Source organism: Salminus brasiliensis, chromosome 18 (genome assembly GCF_030463535.1).
Source record: "Salminus brasiliensis chromosome 18, fSalBra1.hap2, whole genome shotgun sequence".
In the NCBI taxonomy this organism is placed as follows: Eukaryota; Metazoa; Chordata; class Actinopteri; order Characiformes; family Bryconidae; genus Salminus; species Salminus brasiliensis.
In genome coordinates this window covers 21,996,265-22,022,811 of record NC_132895.1, presented here as the reverse complement: position 1 = coordinate 22,022,811, position 26,547 = coordinate 21,996,265, and the positions used below count along the sequence as shown (strand labels likewise).

General features: G+C 42.5%; 3 protein-coding genes across 3 annotated transcripts in view; 1 reads left to right on the top strand and 2 right to left on the bottom strand.

Annotated features, from left to right (window-relative positions):
- The window catches only part of klf8 (Kruppel like factor 8), a 41,616-nt gene extending 37,239 nt beyond the window's left edge, over positions 1 to 4,377 (bottom strand). The window contains exon 1 of the mRNA XM_072662267.1: positions 3,869 to 4,377. Coding sequence (XP_072518368.1) covers positions 3,869 to 3,895 — 27 coding nt within the window. The 5' untranslated portion in view covers positions 3,896 to 4,377. The remainder of the gene's footprint in view (positions 1 to 3,868) is intronic.
- A 2,620-nt stretch (positions 4,378 to 6,997) lies between these two features.
- Positions 6,998 to 20,208, top strand: rbm41 (RNA binding motif protein 41). The gene is made up of 7 exons (XM_072661799.1): positions 6,998 to 7,025; positions 12,333 to 12,449; positions 12,678 to 12,879; positions 15,820 to 16,024; positions 16,208 to 16,698; positions 17,593 to 17,740; positions 18,342 to 20,208. Exons 1-7 carry the CDS (start codon positions 7,018 to 7,020, stop codon positions 18,509 to 18,511), a joined length of 1,341 nt encoding a protein of 446 aa, XP_072517900.1. The 5' UTR covers positions 6,998 to 7,017; the 3' UTR covers positions 18,512 to 20,208.
- A 1,024-nt stretch (positions 20,209 to 21,232) lies between these two features.
- Positions 21,233 to 23,970, bottom strand: cldn2 (claudin 2). The gene is made up of 2 exons (XM_072662033.1): positions 23,652 to 23,970; positions 21,233 to 23,324 (listed from the first exon to the last, which is right to left on the bottom strand). Exon 2 carries the CDS (start codon positions 23,160 to 23,162, stop codon positions 22,326 to 22,328), a length of 837 nt encoding a protein of 278 aa, XP_072518134.1. The 5' UTR covers positions 23,163 to 23,324; positions 23,652 to 23,970; the 3' UTR covers positions 21,233 to 22,325.
- Between the last annotated feature and the right edge of the window lie 2,577 nt (positions 23,971 to 26,547).

Sequence of the window (26,547 nt, the reverse complement as noted above, 5' to 3'; positions counted from 1 at the left end):
TCTGAGAGAAACTACAGCGGCCAGAAACAGAGTGCAAGGATGAGGTCGAAGGCAATAGTGAGTGAGGGAGGGTGAATAAGGGTGCCAACCACGGTCTCCTAAATTTCCATCACAGCAGCAGAAAAAAAGGCTCAGATTACTGCATTTTATCAACCTGATACATTTCCAAAGCAGTCAATTAATAGATCTCAAAGTGATGTCATTCCTCATGTTTTCTTTATGAGTCCATCAATCACCCAGACGTAACGTGCCATGTGGGCGCACAGCTGTAATGGGTTATGACATCTGCTTGTCTGTTATGAACAGGACAGCTTCAACGAAACACCAACATTTCCACTGTATCCATGCGTAAACTCCTGTAGTTTAGGCACCTTCCAAGTACCAAGTACGGCCTTATGCGGTGAACAATAACTTCAGATCTGCAGGTGTAAAAACTGACCCCAGGCTGCACTTTGCATAGAAGAGGTTTTACACTCGACTGTGTGTGAAAACCTTTTATCTTTTATGACTCCGTATTACCAGATCATAAAAGGCAGATCCGACTTTCACACATATTGAAAACGCGGTTTCGGCTGAGAGAGCTCGAAACACATGAAGCTTTCCCACCAACCATAACGTCATTCATAACGTCATTCCGCATACGGCCACTGAAAAGGAAGAGCTACAACTGGAAAGCATTTAAGAAGGGGTAAAGGTCTAAGAGTATTTGGTCAGGCCTACTAAGAAAGCGTGTCAGCAAATTAGATGGACCTAGGTGATTGATGACTACTCCTATAGAGTAAAGTATGGAGTGGTGTAGTGTTCTATACAGAAAACCAACTGATATAAAGCGTATACTTTTTAATGGTTTCTAAGTGGTTCTTGGCTTGAAGGTACAGTTCTAATGACGACTAGTAAGACTTGCGTAGTAGTGAAAAATTACCTTGATTTAAGAAAGAATTCCACTAAATTTTTTTTAATTTACCCAACCCACTCATTAGTACTTGCCATTACATGTAATGTCTCCAACACTGGGAGGGTGAGGACTAACACATGCCTCCTCCAACACATGCGCAATCATCCACCGCCTCTTTTTGGGTACCCAGCTCTGATTAATCACCTAACCTCACATTAAAGTGATGTGGGGAGAGAGAGAACGAGAGAGAGCCATCCATCCACCCAGAAAGAGCAAGGCCATTGTGCTCTCTCTGGGCTCCGGCTGCTGATGGCAGGCAGCAGAACTCTGAATTCAAACCAGCGATCCTCGGGTCATAGCGATGGCGCCTTCGCTAATTCGCTGGACCACTAGGAGCCCCGAATCTTTGCATAATTTAATGACTAAAATGTACTGAAAGTCATTTAGAGCGGTCTGGTCTAAAATGCTCCCTTCTAGGGAAACTCTTTGAGTCAGAACGGTTTACAGTGGTGGTGAAGAGTTTAATGCCTCTAAAAGCCACAGCACAAAAACGTACTACATAAAGTGGTCACCAATATGCTGACTGATGCCTGAGCCATCGATTTACATTTGACATTAGTTTCATTTTAGACCTTGTTTAATCTTTTGGTGACAGGGAGGTGCACGCAGGCCGTTACAAGACAAAATAGTCCCTGAAGAAAACATAACATTTTCAGACTGTATGATTGTAATTTTCATACATGGGTTCACTAGTGGTTTGGGCAGTACATAAAATGGCTATATTTGTGTTACGGACATCACAACCCCTGGTTCCCATCACCACTAGTGTTAACAAACCTAGGGAAATGTTAAACCATCTCTCAACGATTGATTAATGCAGATATTTTGAAAAATCAGGGGAATTCCCATTGAAAAGGTCAAAAGGCCTCGGATACAACAGGTTTTTCTGAGGCTTTGTTTCAAAGCTCGTTCGGCACCATATTTTTAAGGGTGTAGTTGATGCCAAAGAACTGAGCATATGTTAAGGGTGTGGTAGAGACACTGAAAAGATGTACACAGTATAGAAGTCTGAGGCAGTGAGTGAGGAAAGGAGAATGCAAGAAACTGCAAGGTGTGGTTTAAAGCCCTGGCAGCACCTCTACCTCCCTGCAAAAACATAACCTTGGTCACACCCAGAGAGAGAGAGAGCGCAAGTAGTACCGTAGACAAGACATGGCACCCAGGTCCTAAAAATAGATGCCCTCTCTAGGACAGTGATGGACCCTAACTGTCTCGATGTCCAAAACAGCCTGCCCCTTCATAACAAGCCTTTACCAGCCGGCTGGACTGGCCAGCAGCAGACACTTCGACCCGTGACGCCACCCCAGCACGATGTCTCCCTGACAACACCCAAGGGTTGGGACCAGCGGACAGGCGGTGAGTGTTTAACTAGTTTGACCAAAGTTTGTCCACAGTTGTTAATGATTGCCAGCTGTTGGGCACGCCTAGGCCAGAGCACTCCCCGTTCCTCCAATGGCAGTACATCACTCCACTCACCTCCCCGACTCCACCAACGGTAGGGCCTGCTGCTGCGCCTCCACTCCAGCGGGTGTGTGTTCAGGACATGCTTCCAGATTACACCCCTGAAGCCAGGCTACATTAAAAGGGCTTAGGGCGTTGCACTTAAGAGTGGTAACAAAACAAATACCTGTTTGGTTGTTATGGTGCACAATCCTGCCTTAAACTGCAATCTATACAATAGAAGGAGGGTGAAGATAAATGAGCTAGCAAGGAGATCTTGTCAGGAGATGTCAATGCCACCACACAGGCCACAACAGCAATACATGCTTAATGCACGTGATGCCCGGCCAAACCCACCTATGCAGAACATCTATGACAGCTTCGATGGTGCTGAACATTCACCAGCCTTGTGGTTGAACTCAAGGTTAGGTTGGTTGAGAGGTCTCCCTGCAGACATGACATGAGTGGACCCTGTTTAAGATCTGTAGCTCAAAGACATTAAGCTAACCCTAAGTCCACTCACTTTTCTATAAGACCACCAAGCCAGAGGTTCTCTGGACGTCCTCGGACAGCCCCATACACATAGGCACAGCAGAGCTGGGGACCATCCGAGGGTCCCGAGGACTAGTCGGAGATGTGTGAAGGTGACTGGACCGGTGATACGGATGAGACTAGGATGAAACCTGCAAAACCCTCACAGACCTTCAACAAGGGCCAGCCATAGCATGTTTGCAGGCAAACTGCTCCTCAACCCACAGCCAACAACAGGAAACGAGGACAGCTCGCACAGCTCTCTGCTCAGTTTCACCTCAGCTGTGTTCAAATGCCAAAGGGGCTGGAGAGAAACAAAAGGGAGATGCAAAAGTGCAGTACCTACATACCTACCCACACACCACAGACCTGAACAGATCCTCTATCGCTCTAAGGTCTCTGTCGCTTTAAGAAACTAAGATGGTGTCTTACTAGCTAGCTGCATTCGCTGTATTTCCTTCCTGCCTTGCACTGACCGGTTCACAATCTGCCCCGAGACGGAGAGGACGAGGACCGGTCGAGCACAGCCTTGTTCAAGCCTTAGCTACAGCTCGCCACCGACAACCGACAGAACTTCGTTTAGGAGTTGGCCGGGTTCTCCAACTTTGCGCAGGAGGCGCAGCTTAGGCTAACGGCGAGGGGAGAATAGGTGGCCGGAGCTAACGGGAGCGTTATCTACCGTAAAGTCACCGGGCTGCAGCAGCTGCTCTGACCCGGCTAACGCAGCCAGCGGGCTCGCCAGGCACACGCACCTCACCTCACCGCTCGCCCTGCCACTATCCGGGCTGGCAGCTGGCGAAGTCTGTAACCTAGCTAACCGCCCGCAGGAAGGAGCGTTAGGTCGGTTTGTTGACACGGTTCCCTTTAGCGCAGAACCGGCTGACAGCGGTTCTGGTCCTGCAGTTTCGACAAGTCAATAGCGGGTAATAAAAATGGACTTACTTTCTTATTCCGAGTCTCCGTGTGCATCTCGGTAGCTAAGCGGGTGCGGTGGTTAAAAAAGGGGTGGAGTGGAGGGGGGGGTCGCTCGGGTGGGGTGTGTTTCAATAATAGTAATGTCGACGGCAGTTTTCCACCTTTCGGATCAGTTTTTTGGAGGGTAAGGTGATGGTCGTCGCCTCAGCGAGTCGTACGAATCATGTCCCCGGCGTCGAAAAAATCCTCTTTCCTCCCCCCCAAGCGTCTTTCAGTGTGTGTATGTGTGTGTATGTGTGTGAGAGAGTGTGTTGTTGCCGTGTTCAGGGTTGGGCTCTCAGGCTCTCCGTCTCTCCTCCGCCTCTCCCCTGCTTCTGACCCCACCCTGCGTCCCCACCCCTCCGCGCCGTCAGTCAGAGGCTGCAGAGCTGCTCGAACCAGCAGCAGCGGCGGCGCCCGGCTCTCCTCGGCTCAACCTCCGCCTGCTCGCAGCTTTTCAATATCATCGCAGCCATGTTTTTTTCTTTCTTTCTTTCTTTCTTTCTCTTTTTTCTTTCCTGCTCGGTTTACTGAACACACCCTGCCGCCTCACCTACTGACGTCAGCACGTACCGGATGTTCTTTGGCTTTCTCCACTGGCAGCAACTTTCCTCCTCCTCGGAGCACAGCTGAGGGATGCTGATGAAACTCGGTATCAGATGAAATTGACGTGCGGTTAAATAAAGTAAACGACCCCATGCTTCAAGAGGATCTGACAAACCTGCCCTGCTTTACCTTTATTTCTTTACTTTGTTACACTTGTTGACGGACACATTTCTAAAGCCCCCCAGTGAATGATGCACACCAGTAATACAACATCGCTGTCAGAATAAATAATATAAAAAATAATAACTTTACAGGATACAAAACTCTTATTAACTTTCAATGGAGGCCAAGGAGAAATATTTCATTCCAGGCCATTTTGGAATAATATATATATATATATATATATATATATTTTTCACAATCTCATCGACAACCGGTTCCTTTAATTATTTAATTATTATTTTACATTATTATTTAATTATTTATTTATTATTTATGAATTATTATTTAATTATTACGTTAAAACGTAAAAATAATACAAAAATAAAGAGGAAAATATCAACAAAAGCGTGAAAACAAACCACTTGGCAACCAGAGCACCGCACTTCAAAGGGTGTTACGTCATGGACGTTATGCTCCTCATCCAATATCACTGAAAATGTTGCTACAGCCTAAAAGCCATATATTGGCCAACACTTTGTGTGTTTCTCCCCACGTTAGGAGTCAAAATCACACTCGTGCAAAAGCATTGTTAGTGTGGTGCATTACAAAAGCCCCTTTGCAAGTGCAAATGCATGCAACAGTAACTGATAGACAGTCCTCGTTGAATATTCAGCACCACTGTTCTCTAAGTGCTTTTGGGAGCATATACAGTCTAATGCTAAGTTTGGGCACCTTTGACCAAAGGACACCTTTTAAAATTGCACTTCTCGTAGTTGTAGTAAATGCAGCCTTTATAGCGAATCCAACAGAAAACATTCATTTCAGCACATCGTAATGCATGTCTGAAACAGAAAGACATTGGCCTTCTTAATTATTCGTATTGCAAGGGCTCATCATTAAAAAAAATAATTAATTCGGCCATGTCACCCACTTTATAAATCGTCTACCCTTTAAATCTTTTACTACTCTCAGCAGCAATGGTCTCCTCTGAAAATGAAAGAACTCAATGCCCACAAGGCAGGGAACGCTTTGAAAAGGTGGGTTTTCAGCTAGCAGTTTCTACAGTGCAAACTGTTTTTAAGAAATGGTGGCAATCAGGGTTACTGTGAAGGTCAAGATGAGACCTGAAAGACCAGGAAACACTCTCAGACTGGTATGAAAGGCGAATCAAAAAACCCATATGACTGCCAAGAACCTGCATGAAGGTTTAGCTGAGTCAAGAAGGTGGTGTGTTGCTTGCACAAACATCATTTTCGTGGACGAGCCGCAAGAAGGTAACTTTAACTGCAACCTCATCACAAAACTCAACGATTAAGGTATGCTTCAGAACATCCAGACTAGGCAGGTGAGTTTTGAAAACAAGTGCTATAGACAGACGAAGTGACAGTAGAACATTTAGGCCACAATCAGCAAAGGTACGTGCAGAGAAAAAAAAGGAGCTGCAGATTAAGCCAATTGTGAAGCATGGGGGCGAATCTGTCCTTCTGTTTGGACTTGCGTTGCCGCCAGTGGCATTGACAGTATTGCACATCAATGGTTTATTTGCACAAACCATCTGTTAAAAGGCTGAAACTGAAAGGAGAATAGCTTCTATAACAAGTCAATGACCTAAAAATACTCCTATACCAGCATGAACTACCTGAAGAGACACTGTCATATACAAATGTAGAACTGAATCATTTTAACTGCTACAAAAATCATTTTTAAGCTGTGATTTATAAGCCTCATGTTCGTAGGTCTTGACTCTGTAAAGCTCCCAGGTGTTTGATCAGCGGTAGAGGCAGTGTTTGACCAAAGGTGCCCAAACTGTGGATGGTGTGAAAAGGGTGTGGCATGTCATGGTCACACCCTTCCACAATGGCTGTATTTAAATGTTGTCTAAAATCCAAATATGTACATTTTAAGCTGCCAAAATGAATGAATTGATTGTTTTAATAAATATAAAGTACTATTAGGAACAATAACATTTCTTTCCAATAATATTCTTTTCATAACATTTCATAATACCCCTGTGTAGTAATAATACCACCTGTTGTAAACTATAGTAATTGTTTTTGTAATTGTAGTATACAGTATTATTCGCTAAATTATGGTATTGCCTATAGAAATGTTATAGAAATTCCAGCTGTATTAATACAGATTTACTCATGGATTTTTTTTCTTGGCACTTTTTTGAGTGTCTTTGAGCTGTTACCTGTACAAAAAGACCCGTATAAATGCATGATTATTATTAATAATAATAACAGATGGATTTTTACAGATTCTGACTGCCAGCTATTTCTTTAATTAACACAACACGTTGCTTTCTGAAGCCTCATTGACAGCATTAAAACACTCATTAAAACAGCGTTCAACTACATATCCCAGACTTCTTAGTTTCGACAACAACACTTCCGCTCACAACAGGAAGTGGGTATGTTTTGGAAAAGATGAAGCGGTAAGAAGCGAGCGTGTAACCGAGTGTCTGTTTAAACCTTCATGTCTTCTTTTTGCTAAACATGCTGAACATATATGGGTTGTTTTTTTTTTGTTTGTGTGGAGTGTAAATCTCCGCATTATGTAGCTAGCTAAAGACTATCGCTGTAACGTTAAGCGGCGGTTCACGGTTGTAGGCAGTTAGCCCAGCTGACAGCCCTCACCTCTGGGTAACAGACCTCTCTTTTACAGAGACTCGGATCCATGAATCATGCTTTGATTTGAGATCTGGTGTCTTTAGTATGTGTGAGATGTGGAGCACGGAATCTGCAATACTTACTAGACATGCTCCCCGTTTCTGATGGCTTGCTGTAAGCAGGACAATGCATAAAGGGTCTGGAGTACATTAACTCTCACTACCTGTAACTGCTTTTCTTCTTACTTAGCTTATCATTATTATTCCCGGTTTAAAACTTTGATCATTGCACATTTATCCTGTTTATCAGTGCAGATCTGTACCTCTAAGTGGCTTACATGAACCTTTTTTGCAGCAACAGACTCCTCTGTTCTGGGAAGACTTAACCATAAATGTTGGTACATTTGCTGTGAGGATTTGATTGCATTCTGCCAGTATACAGGCTCTAGTGAGATCAGGTGCTGGGGCAGTGGTGGCTCAGCACTTAGAGCTCAGGGTATTGATGGGTTCGATACCTCCCCTGTTGGGCCCTTGACTCTCTCGGCTACCTGGGCGCCGCAGCACTGTGTGTGTGTTTTTAGCTTGTGTGTGTGTGCGCTCACTGCACAGATGGGTTAAAGGCGGGATCCATATTCCACCTGTGTCCGTCACAAATGGTTCACATGGTTGTCTTGTCTTACTGCTGGTGTTGGATGATTAGCTATACCCCTCCAACACATCCCAATGGTGTTCATCACTCGAGATCACAGCTCCACAGCCCATGGTGACAATTCTAGACATTGTAAGCATAAGTGATGTCACTTCAGGCTTTTCTGTAGATGTTGTGAACTGAATTCAGTACAGAGAGCATAATTAGCCATGTTCAGTGCAGTGTTTCAAATATTGAGTTCAAAATATTGTACTTTTGTAGTATTATTCTATTGTAGTTTCAGTTTAACCTCAAAGTATTGAGGTACATCATGTTAAAATATTGTGTTGTGGTAGTAGATTTCTGCAGTATCCCTGAATTAAATATCTAGTGTCTGGATACTTTTGGCACAGATGCATCAGCCAGCCAGTCAGCCACCCCCAAAGGGTCCCTGTCAGTAAAAAATAGAATTCTGTGGCTTCTCGTACTTTTAAAAAGATTGTATGTATTTAGACACTGACCTGCCAAAAAGTCATGGCTGAGCACTTTATAAATTGATCATGCAGTGGTACTTCCTCAGGGAATGGCTTGGGAATGCCCACACCTGTATAAGTTATAAGTTGTGAGGTTGAACACTGGCCAATGTGCTCACAGCAAGGTGAGGGAGATTATCAGAGTTTGAGGGAGGCCTGATCATGGGTAGCCAGATGGATGCGACATTCCATTTCCAAAGCTGGGGCTTAATCCACAGTGTTACAGGTGTACAGGGAATATGTCTTAGAAGGCATTACCACCCACAGTGGACAGCACAGTGATCGTCTGGCTAGAACTGTCCATGTGAACAGACTAGCAACTCTGACACCCATATAGGACACTGCTGCAAACTGACCTCCAGAGATGCAGCTTCAGGTGCTTTGTGTTGCCCTTTAAAGGGTCTTGAATAAGATGAAACTTCCCTAAAAGAAAATGACATGAAAGTGTCACCCTATGAAACTGGGCCCAGTTTCTCAAAAGTGCTTTAGTGGTGCAGAGGGAGGGAGTAAGTGTGTTTTTGCGAATTCAGGTCAGGACCCAGTTTCCTAATTTCCATCTTGGTGTTGAGATAATCTTGGTAAAACTGAGAAAGAGTGAATTTGGTGTTATGCTTGCTTGGCCATTTGGGATCACCTAAACTGCACTCTCAGCAAAAAGGGTTCTAGAGGTGGGTGATATGACAGTGTTTTACCGTATTATGATTAATATCCGATACTATATGTACTCGGGGATAGCAGTTGTTAAATCTGCCGCTACTTATTGCCCTGGCCTACAGTGTAGGAATGAAGATGGTTGCTTTGAATGCTTTACCAACATTGGAACTTTAAGAAGCCGTTGTTTTAAAAACCATATGTAAAAGGTTCCCTAGCCATTATGTACATACACATAACATTTTGAGAGGACCTTGACAGTCATCCATGTTGTAATTCAGCAGGTAGCCAGCTGGAGGAGACAGTTTGTACTTACAAGAAAGGACTAAGGAAATGTGGCCAATATAAGCAGTACTGCACTACCTTAATGCCGATTCAGGGACCCAGGGTAGAGATGCCAAGTATATTCACAAAAAAGCAGTTTCATTTATCACAATAGCAAAAAAAATGCTGTCATGTTACCCATCCCTACACTGAGGTGTAAAGAAAAAGGGGGCTACATTATTATCCTCTTGGCTTTCTTTACAAATGCAGTGTGACCACAAATGTAAACTACGGTCATTTTTATTATTATTTACACTGCTTCCCAACAATTACACCTTTTAAATGGCAGCTTTTTGAACATTAGTACTTTGATTTAAAGCTTTTTACAGTTTCTGTTTTTACCCTTTTAAGCCCTATGTGTGCCCAGGTCCTGCCCTGAAACAACACAAGTTAGATATTAGTTTTGCAGCACTTACTGACTACTGTATATATTGTTTGATACTTACTGTAATGGGTATTGCAGTAAACAAATAAGACGCAAGTAGTTTAAATTTCAAGTTTTGTAGGATAATTTTTGATTGAATAATCTTATCTCTAATATCTTCTCGTGTCAAGGATTTGAAAACTGCGGCTGGGGTTAGTTTTACTGTTTACTGTACTATTTTTATGGTCTGGTGGGTCAGCATTTATAAAAAAAAAATTGCAGCAAATCAGCACAGAATTCAGTTGAATTACTCAAATGTGTCAAATTCAAAAATGCTGATGTGCAAATATCTGTTTCCTGGCAATGTGCAGGATGTGAAGCTCGAGACAAGACATCTTTGCCGGCAAAGGTTTTTATTATTCATGAAAGATTCCCAAAAGCTTTCCTAACAAACGTCCTAACAACTTCTTAAGTTATTATTCTTAAGATGAAAAATCTTTAGATAAACCAGAAGAAGTAGAAAGTAAGAAGAATGTTCTTCAATTCAGTTCTCAAAACTGACCTGGGCCTTAAAAATAAATACATAAATAAATAATAATAAATGACTGCATGTTGTATAAACAATACACAATGGTATTTACATGAAATCTCTGCTTAAGGTCTCATATCATACTTAAATCATAAGCTAGTAGTTTATATGTTCAGCTAGTTAGAGGGGAGGCTCCAGGTGATATTGCGAGTGGTGGGTAGTGGGGTATTCATGATAAGACTATTGTGTGGCAGAACAGATCGGGTTGTCCCAGATGAAACCTTGGGAATTACGAGAGGGTGCTGTTATTGCACCAAATCACACATTCTCTCATACCCTTAAGGAATACTTCACACTCCAGCATCAAACTAGAAAATCAGTCAAGACGGAATTAACTGAGGACGTTCGTAAGGGTGTGAATCGAGGCTGTCCTGAAGTGGAACCCTGTTGTTGATGGGTTTTTCTTATATCAAGTCTCATTTCTGGACAGTTTGTGATTCAAGTTTGTGTATAATCTATAAGTGTATAAGTGTAGTGTCACATCAGTCATTATACTGTAATAAACTAAATGTACTGTCCATAAAAAGTTTGAGGCTACCGTACCAATAGTTCTTAGAAACTTCTTAAACAGAAAATTGAAGAAAAATATATTCTTGAAGAGTAGTAATTTATCCTATCTTTCCCCTCAAGTACGAAGTAAAAGGTAAGAAAAGAAAAGTGTACATTGTTTGGAGTTTCTTTTTGCCTCAGATCGCAGCATGTCAGTGTGTTAACCTGACCTGTAGTGAAGCATTACATAAGCAAATTTTCACCATATAGGCAGGAGCTCAGTGGGTGGCTGATGTGTACAAACATGGCTTTACATCAACAAGTCAGAGCAGATCTGCATGACTTACGGTATTCAGACTGTCAGTTAGTCAGTGGGTGTGTGAAAGTCAGGAATACAGGTAAGGCAGGTGTGTCACAGTCCACTCCCTTTTGTCAAAATTGGTATTCGTGAAATACTGTGATTATCCTCTGTGGTTGGGTAATTGTTTAAAAATGTTTAGCACGGTTTACTAGATGCTGCGTTCTGCAGTTTCTTTGCTCCAACGGTAGTGGAACTCTTTTTGGTGTCCTATATCCTATATTCTATAAACATATATGATCTAGAGCTCCAAAAATGACTGTTTTGGTAGTTGAATAATATATTGATTATCAAAACGAATAATCAATTATTCAGAGTACGGAAAGTTACTTACTAAATAACATTTAGTAACATAACATGCAGCCATCAGCTTCGGAATTTAGCTTTAGGTTCCTAAAAAAGGGAAACACAGTGGAAAACTAAAATTAACTATATATATATATATATATATATATATATATATATATATATATATATATATATATATATATATATGTATATGTGTATATATATATATATATATATATATTCAAAATAAATGAAACTCCAAAGTAGGGGCAATATTATTATACAATAATAGATTAGCCAAAGAGAGAAAAGGGAGAAAAATGTGCCCTTACTCGCGTCAATGCACAAAACATAAACTGCGTACCACAACATTACTTACATGGCCTGTTTGGTTCATTTAAGAGCAAATATTATTATTATTATTATGACTTTTGGAAATGTGGTGATTTTTCTTTCGATTACAAAAATGAGCACAAATAACTCTAACTAGAATTTATATGATGATGATTTGTAATCATTTTAAATTGTAGTGTGGCACAGTTGTACAGCAGGTGTGTCTCCTGCACAGCTCCAAAGGCCAGGGGTTGTGGAATCTTTTTTGTGAGAAATGTGGTGGGAGTTTCCTCCAACCTCTCAAAAACACATTGAAGGTGAAATGACTGTGATAAATTGCCCCTAGGTGTGTGTGTGTGTGTGTGTGTGTGTGTGTGTGTGTGTGTGTGTGTGTGTGGTACCCTCCGATAAACTGGTGCCCTGTCCAGGGGATATTCCTGCCTTGTGGTCCCCAGTAGGCCCAAACAAATTCCTAATCAGATTGTGATGAATGCTAAACACATGATTTGAGGAGATCATTTGAGCTCGTAAGTCATAGTAACCTCTGCATTCATGATGTTGTTGGCTCTTTTGCAGGGTCACTCGTCAAGTGTGTGACGATGGCCCGGTTCCTGAAGAGCAGGAGACGGAGGGGCAGAGGCAGCTCCACAGCCTGCTGCTCCAACAACTCGATACGGACGTCGATGTCGACCGGTAACTCTCCCGTTCCACCCACTTACTGAGATGTACTAATAGGCATGTTCACGGCGTGCAAAATCAGAAGCTGTTTACTGACATTTGCAGCTCGCAGGATTTGATTACATTCAGAAGGTCTAGAATTAGAAGTGTTTACTGACGATTGGAGTCAACTACAGCAGCTAGGACAGCGGGAGCTGTTGTGCTTGTTCATTGCTACAAGCAGTCCTTTTCTTGTGCCCACAGTTGTGTAGCCAAGAAGAAATGCTTTGCCCCAGCTGCCCTGTACAAACCCTTCGGTGAGCAAGCAGCGGGGGTGCGCAGCCTGGCCCAGTTCCAGGCACTGCAGGACGGAGAGAAGGAGCAGGCCAGCCTGAGAGAGCTGGGCCTCACCGACACCGAGATAGAGCTGTGGAGGAGCAGGGACCAGCCAGAGAGCGAATGGAAAGTAGGTGTCAGTAATACTAGTGCAGTGCAGTAGGACAGTGTAATCGGACAGCAGTGGTGCCTGACCTGTAAATTGATGCTGATACTTGACCAGCCATAATCACCCATGTTGTTTTCATATGACCATTGCCCAGCTCTTCCCCGGTGCCTTACAATTAAGCAGGTTGTTTTGGCTATTGTAACTTTAAGACTGGTGTGTATATATAAATGACCTCTGTCCTGATTGGATGCCCTGTACTGTACACTTCAAGCACAACACCAATATGTCACTCATTCCTACAACTATCTAGGCAGCAGAAGTGCATGCAGATAAAGGACAGCAGCTTTCAGTAAAGCCCTCATTAACCATCAGCCGGGGGGAAATTGGGATGTCAGAGATTTTGAGTGTGGCAGGATTGTGGTGTTGGTGCTGGTCGGACTAGGAATTTCAGCACAGCAGTCTCTAGAGGATGGTGCAATAAAGAAAGAACAGCCAGGAAGTTCTGAGGAAGTTCTGCAGAAGGAAACGCCTTGTTGATGAGCGCGGTTAATAGAGAATGGCCAGACTGGTTGCAGCAGACAGAAAGGTTACAGTAACTCAGATCGACTGTGTGACTGTGGTGAGCAGAAAAGCATCTGCGAATACATAACACATTGAATCTTGAGGTGGATGGGCGACAGCAGCAGAAGACCAGACCAGGTTTCAGATCAGATCAGAAAGCTAGACAGTTTAAGAATGGGGAAACCGAAGGATGGTCTCAAAGGATGGAGGCAAACAGATGGTTAAACTGGTTTTAACGAACATGACAATGAGTCAGTGGCTTTGGGATGTGGTAGAACAGACCAGAATCTTCAAAGGATGTTTCCAACAACTTGTGGAATCCATGGCATGAGGAATTGAGGTTTCAGAGCAAAGGAAGGCCCTAACAGGTGTTACTATTGTATTGCTGAGTGTATCTTGGTGTTCATTAAAGGGGTATTTTTGCAGGTCTTATATGGACTGTGTGGGTGGGGAAATGGCACTTTTTTTTAAAGGCCCAAGCACACTGGCCGGGCACAAACACAAACGTTCTGTGCTTCTCCGGAAATGTTTGGTCAAATTCGTTGTGTTAAATTTGTGTTTGTTTGCATGTGCTGATGTTCGGGCAGTTGACCATGACTGCGAATAGACTTTTGCACACTGTTTTGGACAGAGAGGACTTGCTTATTGCCAAAAAACTCAAAGAACATTTCATACGCTCCCACTGGGGAGATGCAGTGCTATTATTGGTGTTCTACCATCTTATATGAGGTGTAGCTGACCCTTTTAAAAAGCTGGTGGTGCTGCTCGGTGCAAAACATGTGTAGAAGATAAAACCAGGGTTTTCTTCATTGTCCAGTTTTTCTTTAGCGATTTGGAAAGTTGTTGATCTCCACTGGAGAAGCTCTAAAAGGTGCCTGGAAACAAAATATGGCGCACAGGAATGACCCAACGCTTTTTGTGCGGCATCTGCCTGCAAAAATACAGAGATACATGCAAAACCTGACTGGTCTAAAATGATCAGACGATCGCTGTGTTTAAGTGAAAAACAGTAGGTAATTCAAGGCAGTAATTTTCTCAGAGGACAACCAGAGGACCTAGTCGATCCAGATGGGAATTAACTCCCAGAGGAGCTCCTGAGAAAAAGAGAATTACCTCAGGACCCCATGTAAATGTAGTCCTGTCTGAAAATGGCTTAAAACTTACAAGCCTTCATTCCCATTTTTCTAACAATGAGAATCTGCTGTTTTGTTGGGTGGTGTTTGACTGGTGTGCCACGGACAGTTACTTTTCAGGATTTTCTAAAACAGTTGTGAAATTTGGAACTTTGAAGTTTGCCTCCAAAAGTTTGGTCGTGTGCCTTCACCTTTACACTTAGTTATTATTCTCTTACCTTGTTGATTGATTCTAATAAAACTGAGCACTAGATTACTGGATTACTAATAAAATCAATAGTAACAACCATAGTCTTATTTTATGCCTTCTGTTATTGACCAAAGATTGTTAAACAGTGGATATTTACAGGGCATCGGTGAGCCATTAAGCTGCTGCTGAACAAAGGTCCCACTGTTTCTGCTGCAGAATTACAACTGCTGTAAATGATGTGCGTTTTAATGCTTTATTTTTTTTCAGCCATACTTTAAAACAACCTAGCTAATATTGTTTAGGTCCCCCTGGTGCTGCTTTAACAGCTCTGATCCATTGCGGCATGAACTCCACAAGACCTCTGAAGGCGCCCTGTGGTATCTGGCACAAAGACGTTAGCAGCAGATCCTTTAAATCCTGTAAGTTAGATCAAATCAACGAGCCTTAATTGCCCATGACCCTGTCGCTAGTTCATTGGTTGTCCTTCCTTGGAGCACTTTTGGTAGGTACTGGCCAATGCATACTGGGAACACCCCACAATACCTGCCGTTTTGGAGATGCTTTGGCCCAGTGGCTTTAGCATCACAGTTCAGCCCTTTTGTAAGTGGCTCAGATTCTTATGCTCGTCCGTTAGTCCTGCTGTTAACACATCATCACCTTCAAGAACTGACTGTTTACTTGCTGCCATCCCATAATTGCTGTCCCATCCCTGGACAGGTTTCACTGAAACCAGGTCATTAATTAGTTCACATCACCAGTCAGTGGTTTAAATGTTCTGGCTGATCAGTGCACAGTGAGAACCATTCAGCCATATGCTTAACACACTTTAAAGAGGCTAAAAAGGGGCTTTTTATCTGGAAATGCCAAAATGGGTAGGCGTGTATGAAACTAAGCTAGATTGGTGAGCATGATTGTATAGATACAAATAATTCAAATTCATCAAATTGAGTCTGATCATCCACACAATTTTTCTGGCTGAATATTAAATGTGATACTGCATCTTTATATGCATTATTCACATTAGAATAGCTGTAAGTAGTGTGGGCTCTTTATTTAATTTTTTTTCCTCCCTCTCAGAACCGAGGAGTGAATGTAGCGCCAGATGCGAGGGACGAGCGGCTCCAGGTCATTCGGGATAAGATGGCAGTGCGGGCGGAGTTGCTCTCACGACCCCAGCGTTTCTCAGCCAGCCGTGCCCTCTCCCGCAGAGAGATGGAGATTGAGAAAGCGCTCTTCCATGGCAACGACCGCTGCAGCTTTCTCACTGCCCTCTACCATCAAGGTTAGATAAAGTAGAATCAAAGGGAGAGTCAACTGCAGTTAGATCAATATGTCCAAGCAGTTTATTGTGGCCCACAGACGTTCACTGCAGCAGTGTACCACCACACCTGATTTCTAAGGAGGTGCATTACTCTTGGATCTGCTGACCTCTCATGCTGTGTTTTTAATTCTCTCTCATTTCTAGAGGAAGATTCACCAAATGACCAGCAGGGGGCTGCCTCCTCTAACCCACTGGACACCTTGTATAGAGACTTCCTCAAAGACAAGCAGATAGACTCTGATTGCATCACGGCGGACTCCTACGCGCCTCGGCCAGCTCTTTCAAAGAACCGTGATTTGACCCAGACAGGTTCCGGTCATAACCAGCCACCACTTCCAGACTGCACTAAATCATCAGTAAGCCATGAGCCGGACACAAGCACCAGCACAAATCATCAAACGCAATCTCAGAATGAAGAGAAACACAGCAGATTGGTTGCACCACAGAAAATCACAGTGAACCAGCCAATCGGACGTCTTACTGCTTCGTCTGGACAGGACCAGAACAGTCCAGTAATGGTCCATGGTAAGATAGAGGAGATTTCCAATGAGGAAATCAGGAATAATCGGGAGACAGAAGAGGACATCAGGAAGATCTCGCGCTTTCAGAACTACCAGCGTGGAGAGCCATCCAATGTAGGTACTCATTCTAGCAGCACTAAGAGCATTTTTACACTTGCCCCAAATACAAGTCCACACCCAAAACAGATTCTGGGCTCATTTGAGGGGGGGGGGGGGGATTCCATTCGAATTCATTCGAACCAGCGAAGAACAACGTGGGGTCATGGCATTTCACCATGCAGGAACACCGTGCAAACAAGGAGCCGTTCTCACAGAAGGTTTTTAATCATGTAGTCCAGGGCTGTTTAATCCTGGTCCTGGAGATCTACCACCCTGCAGAGTTTAGCTCCACCCCAAAACTAACACACCTGATCCAAATAATGACAGCCTTCATGAGCAACTGAACATTAGAGTCTTCTGTGTTGGATCTGAACTCTTCAGAATGATGAGATCTCCAGGACCAGGATTGAGCAGCCCTGATGTAGGCTAGAAGTCAAAGGAGTCACATGAAAAAAAATTACCAACCACACCCACATCAGACCACACCATCAGTCCACTTGAAGCGAACTCCAGACCACCGATTTCAGGAGGACCAGAGATCGGTGGTCTGGAGCCCAGACGCAGGAAGCTGGCATTTCCTGCTTCTGGGCTCCCCCTTCAGTCGGAAAGTGTACTTTGCGCTTTATGCCACCTCTGAATGCATTACATTCATTTCTGGACAAGCTGAGAGGTACAGGCCCGTTACGGAAAGCCTTGATCAAAACATCTCGGATTCCAGTCATACCAGGCAGCAGTTATCTACTGACACTGATATGATTCCAATATCATCACACATCCCTACCTTAACTGATACTTGATCTGTACATGTACTGTTTACCAGCACATCTGTGCTGTATCACTCCAGTAGTATGAGTGCTTAGGATAAAGTGCATGCAAATGCATCTGTTAACGCACATGTTTTCTGCCTAGGTGCTGTGTGTGAAGAACATGAGTCCCCGGGCGTCTCTAGCCCAGCTGGTGTCTCTCTTCTCCAGGTTTCAGAAGGATGACACCAAGCCGATTCTGTACCGCCTGCTGACGGGTCGACTGAAGGGCCAAGCCTTCATTACATTCTCTGGTATTACCTGCTGTCTAATATTCTTGTCTGTATTTGTAAGCATTTGTTAGCTCTACTGACTGTATTTCCTCACCATACCATTAGATGGGGTATATGTGCTCGCCCCTGCATTAATGCGATGTGTTGCACCACCTCAGAATTTCCCTGTAAACAGAAGCATATCGTCATCGTCACACGAAAATCTTGAATGTTTTTGGAGTTTTGAACAAAATGTGAATCTGGCTGTTCTTTACCCTGTGTCAAAATTTAAAACAAACGACCAATAGAAACACTTCTTACTGGAATGCCAGTTACCCGACCCAGACGTATTCTCCCCCTATCACATTCAATGCTCCTGACACTGGGAGGGTGAAGGCTAACACGCCTCGGAGCCCTGGCTAGCAGCATGACCGGGATTCAAACTAGCGAAGCTCTGGTCATAGTGACAGCGCCTTCCACTGGACCACTCAGGTCCTTCCTTCTTCTATAAATTTGCCATTTTGAAGATATGAGGTTTTTGCATACACTCACCATGTAACCTTTAGTTAGATTTCACACCATTTATTTAGCTAAACAGCCATGAAATCATCTTTTAGTATTAATGAATATTTTGCCTTTGCAGATATAGGGACTGCACAGGCAGCTCTGGATATGCTGAATGGCTACAGGCTGCTGGACAAGCCTCTTGTCATCGAGTTTGGCCGGGAGAGGAAAAATGCAAAAAGTGAGGATTCGTCTGCAGGCCACAGTTCACCTACAGCACAAAGGGTTGTGGAAGACTGCAAGAGCTAAGCATTTCGCTTGTCATACTGACGTTACCCGTCTGTAAACACTGTAAATATTAAATGTGTAATTAAAACAGTGTGTACATTTTTAAAAAGCATGGTCGGTGATCTCAGTGGAACCTCTTTGTAAAGCAGAGTTCGGACGTTTTCCCTTCTTCTGATTTAGATACTGGTTCTCCTTCGCACCAGCAGAGGGCACCACAATCCATCCTACTCCTCTGGCTTTGTCAAACACACAGCAGTGAAGTTGAACAGGGGCATGCCTTTACTTTAAGGCTACCGTACATGTGTGCGGTAAAGCCAGGAAGACCTCAGTAAACACACGTTTTCTATAGATTTTTTTAGATAATGCTCTACACCGCAGCGTTTTGTGTGTGGCAGCTAAAATAATTTTAAACGTAGTTAATATAATCTACTGTTTTTTTATTTTAAAGCTGTGTGTATAGTGTAGGATTCCACCAATGTGAAGAACCCTATAACCAGGACAAAAAACGGTTAAGCATCCCAGTGGTTCTTTGAGCTGTGCCTTGCCTTGACCAAAGAACCCCTGAAGACCCATTTTTGGCTTGTCAGTTGATGTGCTGAAATGCAGATAGACTCATTCGTCTTATCTTTTCATATTGCAGCAGCTCTGCAGTTTCTTGTTAATGGTGTCCTGATGTTGCTGATGATAACTGACTTTTGCACTGCAGGTCATCAGCAAAGCAGATCACGTTCAGCAAAGACCGAATCACTCAATGTTCTGGACGTTAGTTTATTTTGTTTTTGAAGACTGTTCTATTTCTACATTTCTACAGTACTTACAGATTACAGTGAGCAGTGTCACTGCTCTGATCAGTGTTTCTACCAGTGTAGCTTCTGATTCAGCACTAATTTAATCACAGTGTGTTGTCATTTTACTACTAGAGACTAACATTACTTGATTTAAGTCATTTTATCCACTGGATTTTTTTTGTTTGTTTATTAGTGAAGCATTTTGCTAGATTGTTTCATAATTCAGAATCAGGGCTGCACAACATTGGGGGGGTGGGGCTCACATTGCCATATATATAGATTTTTCTTTTTTTTTTCTGCAATATTAGAAAAAAAGTCAGTGATCCAACATGATGATCTCAATAATGCACTACAATGTGTCCAAGAGTGAAGTACAGTAAGTGATATTGAGCAGATATAACCTTCCTCTTCTTGATATGTAATGGAACATGAGAACATGAGAGAAACAGCAAAAACGTTGACATGTAGAATGACATGTTTGATATCATTTGATATGCATGTCCTGTAATGTAAACAATGCTCATGCACACATCATGCGATGGTAATGCTGAAACGATATATTGCACAGCCCTAATTCAGAATACAAACAATTACTATTTTATTAGATACGGTTTCTTTAAAGTAACAAAAATACCAGATTTACAGGGGACCCTGTTTCATGGCTTGTATGTCTTAAAATGCAGTTTAAATGTAATATTGAATAAGTGGTTAAGTATCAGTACTGAATGGGGGATTATTGTGATACTGATTTAAAAATGTGTATTGATGCAGCCCTCTTTTTAACTATTATTAAATTGCCTACCTTTAAAGGTGCCATATAATGCATTTATTCTACTTTAACCTGTTCTTTGATGTAGAAATAATAAGTATGTGACTTTGGTGTGGCTTTACACGCCCATTTACAACCCTGTTATTTTGACCCAGGATTAAACGTGCTGATTTTTTTTTCTGGTGGGCTCTTTCAAGGAAATGATAAGATCTGCTTTTATTGGCTGGTTTATGGCACCGTGGCGGCTCACAGGAGCCCAGTACAATAGTTTTTAACACTCTAACAAAACACTGTAAATATTTATTATTATTATTAGCGGATAGTGTTGCTGTCCTCTTGGCACAGTGTTTGGTTAGCCAACTGGAGAGACGGTTCACGGTATGTCATTTTTGTGTACCAAAGCTCTCATTTACATTTAGGGCATTTAGCAGACGCTCGTATCCAGAGCAACTTACAAAAGTGCTTTGCTGTTTACTCAGGAAATCCCCATAGCTAGTTTGTATAGACTAGAATCCAAAAGATACCTCTAAGCTTAGATGCTACTAAACACAGGTTCACCCAAGTACTGGAAGAGGTGGGTCTTCTTTGAAGACAGCGAGCGACTCTGCTGTTCGGACACCCAGGGGACAGAAAAATGCCTGGGTGCTTGTCTTCAATGGATTTTAAAGGATGGTGGGTCAAGCCAAGCCGTCCTTGAAGCTCAGAGGGCTTGAAGGGCTCTCGTTATTTAACTATGGCAAGTGTAATTAGCGTTGTACTTTCTAGGGCACCTTTAAAGGAATACCGTTCAGTCAGCTGTTGGAATATATCATATGTTCTCTATCTGAGAGGCTGTGCTTTAAATCTAGCTTGGACTGTATCTTCACAATAGGTTCCTCTTTTCTGCCATGAGTTTCTCTTGCTACTGCCGACCTCTCCTTGCTCATTAGGGGGTTTGAATCCGGATTCTAGTAAAGCTGCTTTGTGGTAATGACTGTTGTAAGCTTTATACAAACCACCCAGAAAAATGTTCCTAACAGTGAGTCAGAACCAGGAGGAACAACTTAGCAAGTGAGATCAGCGTGAAAAGTAAAGGGAAAAATACTGAGAATGCGAGGTAGGCTTAGGCAACGTGTTTTATGATCATAACAAAAAAAAAAAAAGAAGTTGGAGGTTTAAACTTCAGATGAGTGGTTTTGACATTGTAACCACAGAAATAGAAGATCTATGGAAATATAGGAAATAAGAAATATTTCCACAGACACTCTAGCTAGCCGATAGCCAGCTGACGATAGCCCCCCACCCTGTTAACAGTCACTCATCAAAAAATCAATCCAACTGATACCAAAGCAGTGGATCACACTCCCAAACTGTAAATCATTCATCTGATTTGTACCAAATACAGAACTTGGACAATGCAGTGTTGGTTAAGGAAGAGCACTGGACTTTGCTAACCGTTCCACAAGATGTCCAAACCGTGCTGTCTCCCAATAGCCGCTCCTCTCTTAGCTCTTAGCGTAACCCAGCCCAATGATTGATCATCCATTTATCTCTTAAAAAGTCGGTAAAGCATTTTCTCTATTAAAGCCTCTGTGTCCGACCTCTGAGCCTCATCGTGTTAGCCTCGGGCTACAGTTAAATTAAATTTAGCTAGTTGTTCTCCTGCCCAAAAATTCAAGGGCGTGCTAGCTAGCATTTTAACCTGTGATTAATCATAATAGTGATTAACGTGATTAAACTTCTGAATCGATCAACACCACTAATTTGTATACTTTACTATTATTTTTGAATAAATTGATACTGATCGGTGAATAAATGTTTAGTTTAGTTTACAGTATAATCTAGTGTATCTAGATCTACATCCAGATCACACATTTGAACCCTATTTTGTGTCTTAGAAAAACAAAGAAAAAAAGGTTCAACACAAAATGTGAAATACTAGAAAAATTCTTCAGCTTCCATCAATTTCAGTACTTCAAAAAAATGCAGAAATCCGATATTTATACAGACGTTTCTTACACATCCGAAAAACAGGTAATTGGGAAATGGTAACACATGGTGTGTTTACCCAACAGAGGCACAGTTGGACAGCTGTACTAGGACACCTCCATTCTTTTCATTTACAGACGTGGCCCACTGCGTATTCCAAACATGCTGTCACAGTTTGTGAAGAAAGTCCGTTGCCTGACCGCTTGCTTGAACTTTGACACCAGGGTTGGCCACTACAGTCAGTAGTCAATATATCCACTGCAGTCTTTTCAAGCCGATGGCACAAAGGTACCTAATAAAGCAGACATCTTCAGACATACCCCGTAACATCGTAGCTGGCTGCCGCATTGTGCCTTGCAGGCTTTTTGGAGCCATGGCCAGCAGCAGTGGAGTGGCTACTGGTACTGATCTGGCTGGCCAGGGTTTGCTTCTTGGTGGCTGTGTTCAGGTTAATCCCGGTCTGCAGGGTGGCTGGTCGGTAGGGTACAGAATGTGTGCCCCCGCGGGCTGTGCCGCCAGCCCCTGACCGTTCAGGGTAAGGGTAACCCCCAGTATGACGCCGGAACCCTCGACTTGCATCTAGGTCCTCGCAGCAGGATACACTCATCAGTCCTCCCCCAAGCAAAGACATGATAGAAGAAGCAAGTCCAACATAGAGGCAGTCCCCAATCTCAAACTTCATACTGTCAGGAATGGTGTACTGGTAGAAGGTCTGAACCACCTCGTGGGTCTTCCAGGACACAGGGATGAGGGACAGAAGTCCAGCTATCAGAAACAGGCACCCTCCAGCTCCAGCCACCTTTGCCTTGACAGAAGACCCGTCCATGCACGCGGTGCACTGCATCCCCACGCTGGACACCACACAGGCCATCACAGAAAATAGTATGGAGATAACCATCATCGCCCGGGCTGCCTGCAGGTCCTTCCGCAGGCCCAGGATGGTGTTGTAGGTCTCGCACTGGAAGGACCCAGTGCTCTGGTAGACGCACTCCATCCACAGGCCCTTCATGTTGACTACGGCTGTGACAATGTTGGGGCCAATGTGGGCGGAGGTCTCCCAGTAGGGCAACATGGTGGCCACCAAGTTGCCAATCATACCCAGGAAACCAATTAAGAAGCCCATCACCTCCAACGCTGCTGCGGCCATCGCAGCACCTGGTGCGCCTCAAAGACCTAAGTGCAGCCTTGCAAATTCACACAGGCTGAAGGCCGTTTACTAGATGTAAAATGGACAACAAAATGGACAAGTGATGCTTAGTTGAAGCTTGTGAACTCCAGGGTTGGATTAAACTTTGAAGTGTGAAGTCAGCTGCCAAAGAAAGAAATCGAGGAGACGAATTATTTGATTATTCTACATGTGCACAGCCTGTCAAAAGTAGTACTGTGAGAATAACGCCACATGTGTCTTCCTCATGTTTGTTATGTCAAAGCTTTTCCAGCCTTTAAACCACCATGTTTGGGCCAAACTATTTTCAGTATGTGCTTTTAGCAATAGTTTGGACAATAAAAGTGCAAAATCTGTTCTTCATACCAGTAATAAAGCTAAATATACCTGGTAATAGAATTCTAGTATTCTAGTATATCAAATAAAAAGAAGGCAAAGTGTATCAGAGTGATAAAGGTTTGTTCCGCTTACCTGTGCTGTGTTCTCTTCTGTTTGTGTATTCCTGTTGTCCCTTGACTGTCTAAATACTGATGGCTTCCACAGTCCATGTATGCAGTCCCTCGCAGCAAAGCGGGTTAAAGATTCACCCGCTACTCACCCCAAAACAGAGCTTTACTGCCCCCATCACAAACACAAGGCCACTGAATGAAGGACAGTGTCAGTCACAGGACGGCCGCTCCTTCCTCTTTCGCTTCCAGACATGAAAAAACAAAAGCTGAATTTTTGATTAAAAGTAAGGATTAAACTCAGTGGAATTTCTGATAAGCTGCAGCCCAAATGTCTGAGTGCAATACTGTGTAGATGTTTAAGGCACCCTGGCACATTATTTAAAACTGTATCTACAGGTAACATTAGTATAGTAAAAAATAACAAGAATCTCCCATCTTGAAGAAAGTAGTTGATATTGTGAGAGCTAGATTTCTAGATTTCTCCAGGCCTGCTAAATTCATCACCAGCTCACCTCATTTACCATCATTAAGCACTGGTTTGCCAAACCAGGTGTTGGATGCTAACTATAAATAATACTGGACTCCCATGAGGAGATCTTTGGGGATGTTTTAATGAACACAGTGAGGTAAAACCACTTTTCGTATTAATGTTGTTTGTATTTGTAAAAAAAAACAAAAAAAAACATACTGCCCAGTTAGGGAACATTTTCACTTTAAGGCCTAAAGCTTCTGTGCAATCCCATACTGTCACTGTCAGACAAAATCTCATCTCTCCATTTTTGCTGTCCTCCATAGTGAAAATTCTAAGATGCATGGACCAATAGAAATGCTCTGAAATAAAAACTGACCCAGTTCTCTAGCCATCTTAATTTGTCTCTTGTCAAAAAGTTGTCCCTTGCTGGTCCATTTTTTCTGCTTGTAACACAACACCTTCAAGAACTGACGTACATATCCACCCCTAGACAGATGCCACTGTAGATGAAGATAATCAATGCTTTTCATCTTACCTGTCAGTGGTACTAATGTTTTGGCTGATTAGTGTCTGTATAGTAACGTATTCATTGCACCACTAAACTGATGGTAATGTCATCTCAGTGTATTTGTAGGATTTCCTGAGTAAGTTCTTTGTTCCCGGTGTAATAATTGGCTTGTTGGCAACCAATAGCAAGCAAAATAAGGCACCCTTAGATCAAAAGGATAGCAATAGCTTTACAAACTGCACATATGGGCATATATATTTGATTTCCAATATTTAATATATCCATAGCACTGCATTCATTACAGAGCAAACATGTATAATAAACTACAGTAAGTGAAAAATATATATAGCCTAGCAGCTAAACAACTGCTTTTGAATGAATCTTAAATACACACACACACTCCTTGCCTCCATGTCATTCATTCTCTCTCTCATAAACACACACACACACACACACACACACTTACCAAGTTAATCTCTCTCTGAGGTAGATACAGAGCGATGGAAGTTAGGATACTGTTACTGAGACGACTGCTGTTCCCAGAGAGTGTGGCAGAGTGAGAGAGAAGGGGGGGGGGCATGCATAGTTTAGACTGGTTTAGACTTGAGCCTAATCTCACCAAATCTCTGCTCACATGTCACCAATGTGGTAATGAGATTAAAACGTAATCCAACATCTGCTTCCACTCACTGACTAGAAGAGTAAACCAACACCCTGTGAAACTTTAATTAAAAGCTGTTAAACTCTCAGCAAACAGCAGACCAACGCACTCCATCACCTCATTTAGCGTTTCTGACAATTATAATATTGATATACAGTATATCATCACTGTCACATAAAAAATATTGTAGGTCCAAAATAGCAATTTTACAAGAGAAGGAAATAAACCTGCTTAACTTTCAATAGAAGTCAATGTAATTTTTTTATCCACATCATTTTGAAGCATTTCTATTGGTCCATTTTACAATGTAAAGAACCACTGCCAGATTCACATTATCCTAAAAAGTGAAAAACGGCAAATATGCGGGTACAAGGTTATATTTTGTATGACAGCAACTTTATGGTGTAATTGTCTCATTACACAGGTCAGTGCAAAGGTTTAGGCACCCTTTTTCAAATGACAACCTTCAGTATGGCACAAATTTTGGGGAACATACTGTTGGGGAAAATCTGTCCCATCTTTGTACCATCCACTTTTTATGTTTTTGAACCCGGATGTTCTGACCCAGTTCTCTAGCCATCTTAATTTGTCTCTTGTCAAAAAGTTGTCCCTTGCTGGTCCATTTTTTCTGCTTGTAACACAACACCTTCAAGAACTGACGTACATATCCACCCCTTGACAGATGCCACTGTAGATAAAGATAATCAATGCTTTTCACCTTACCTGTCAGTGGTACTAATGTTATGGCTGATTAGTGTCTGTATAGTAACGTATCCATTGCACCACTGAACTGATGGTAATGTCATCTCCATGTATTTGTAGGATTTCCTGAGTAAGTTCTTTGTTCCCGGTGTAATAATTGGCTTGTTGGCAACCAATAGCAAGCAAAATAAGGCACCCTTAGATCAAAAGGATAGCAATAGCTTTACAAACTTTTTATGTTTTTGATATCGGCTGTGTATTGGCAAGAACCTGTGATACATATCACAGAGGTTACGTTTCCATATATTGCAGTATATTGCGATTCTGTATGCATTTTTTAAATACAATTTTAGTAAAACACCATCATCTGCATAAAATAACTACCAGTTACCTTCCTATCCTATCCTATCAGAACAGTGGGATCTGAAGTCAGAGTACAACACTGCTACCTAGCTAGGGGTCGGGGTTTAAACAACACAAAATGAACCACCAATGTCTGCCACCAATGTTTGCATGTAAACTATTCATTAAAATCAATACTGTGTTTTTGGAGAATCGAGATTCTCAAATGTTGT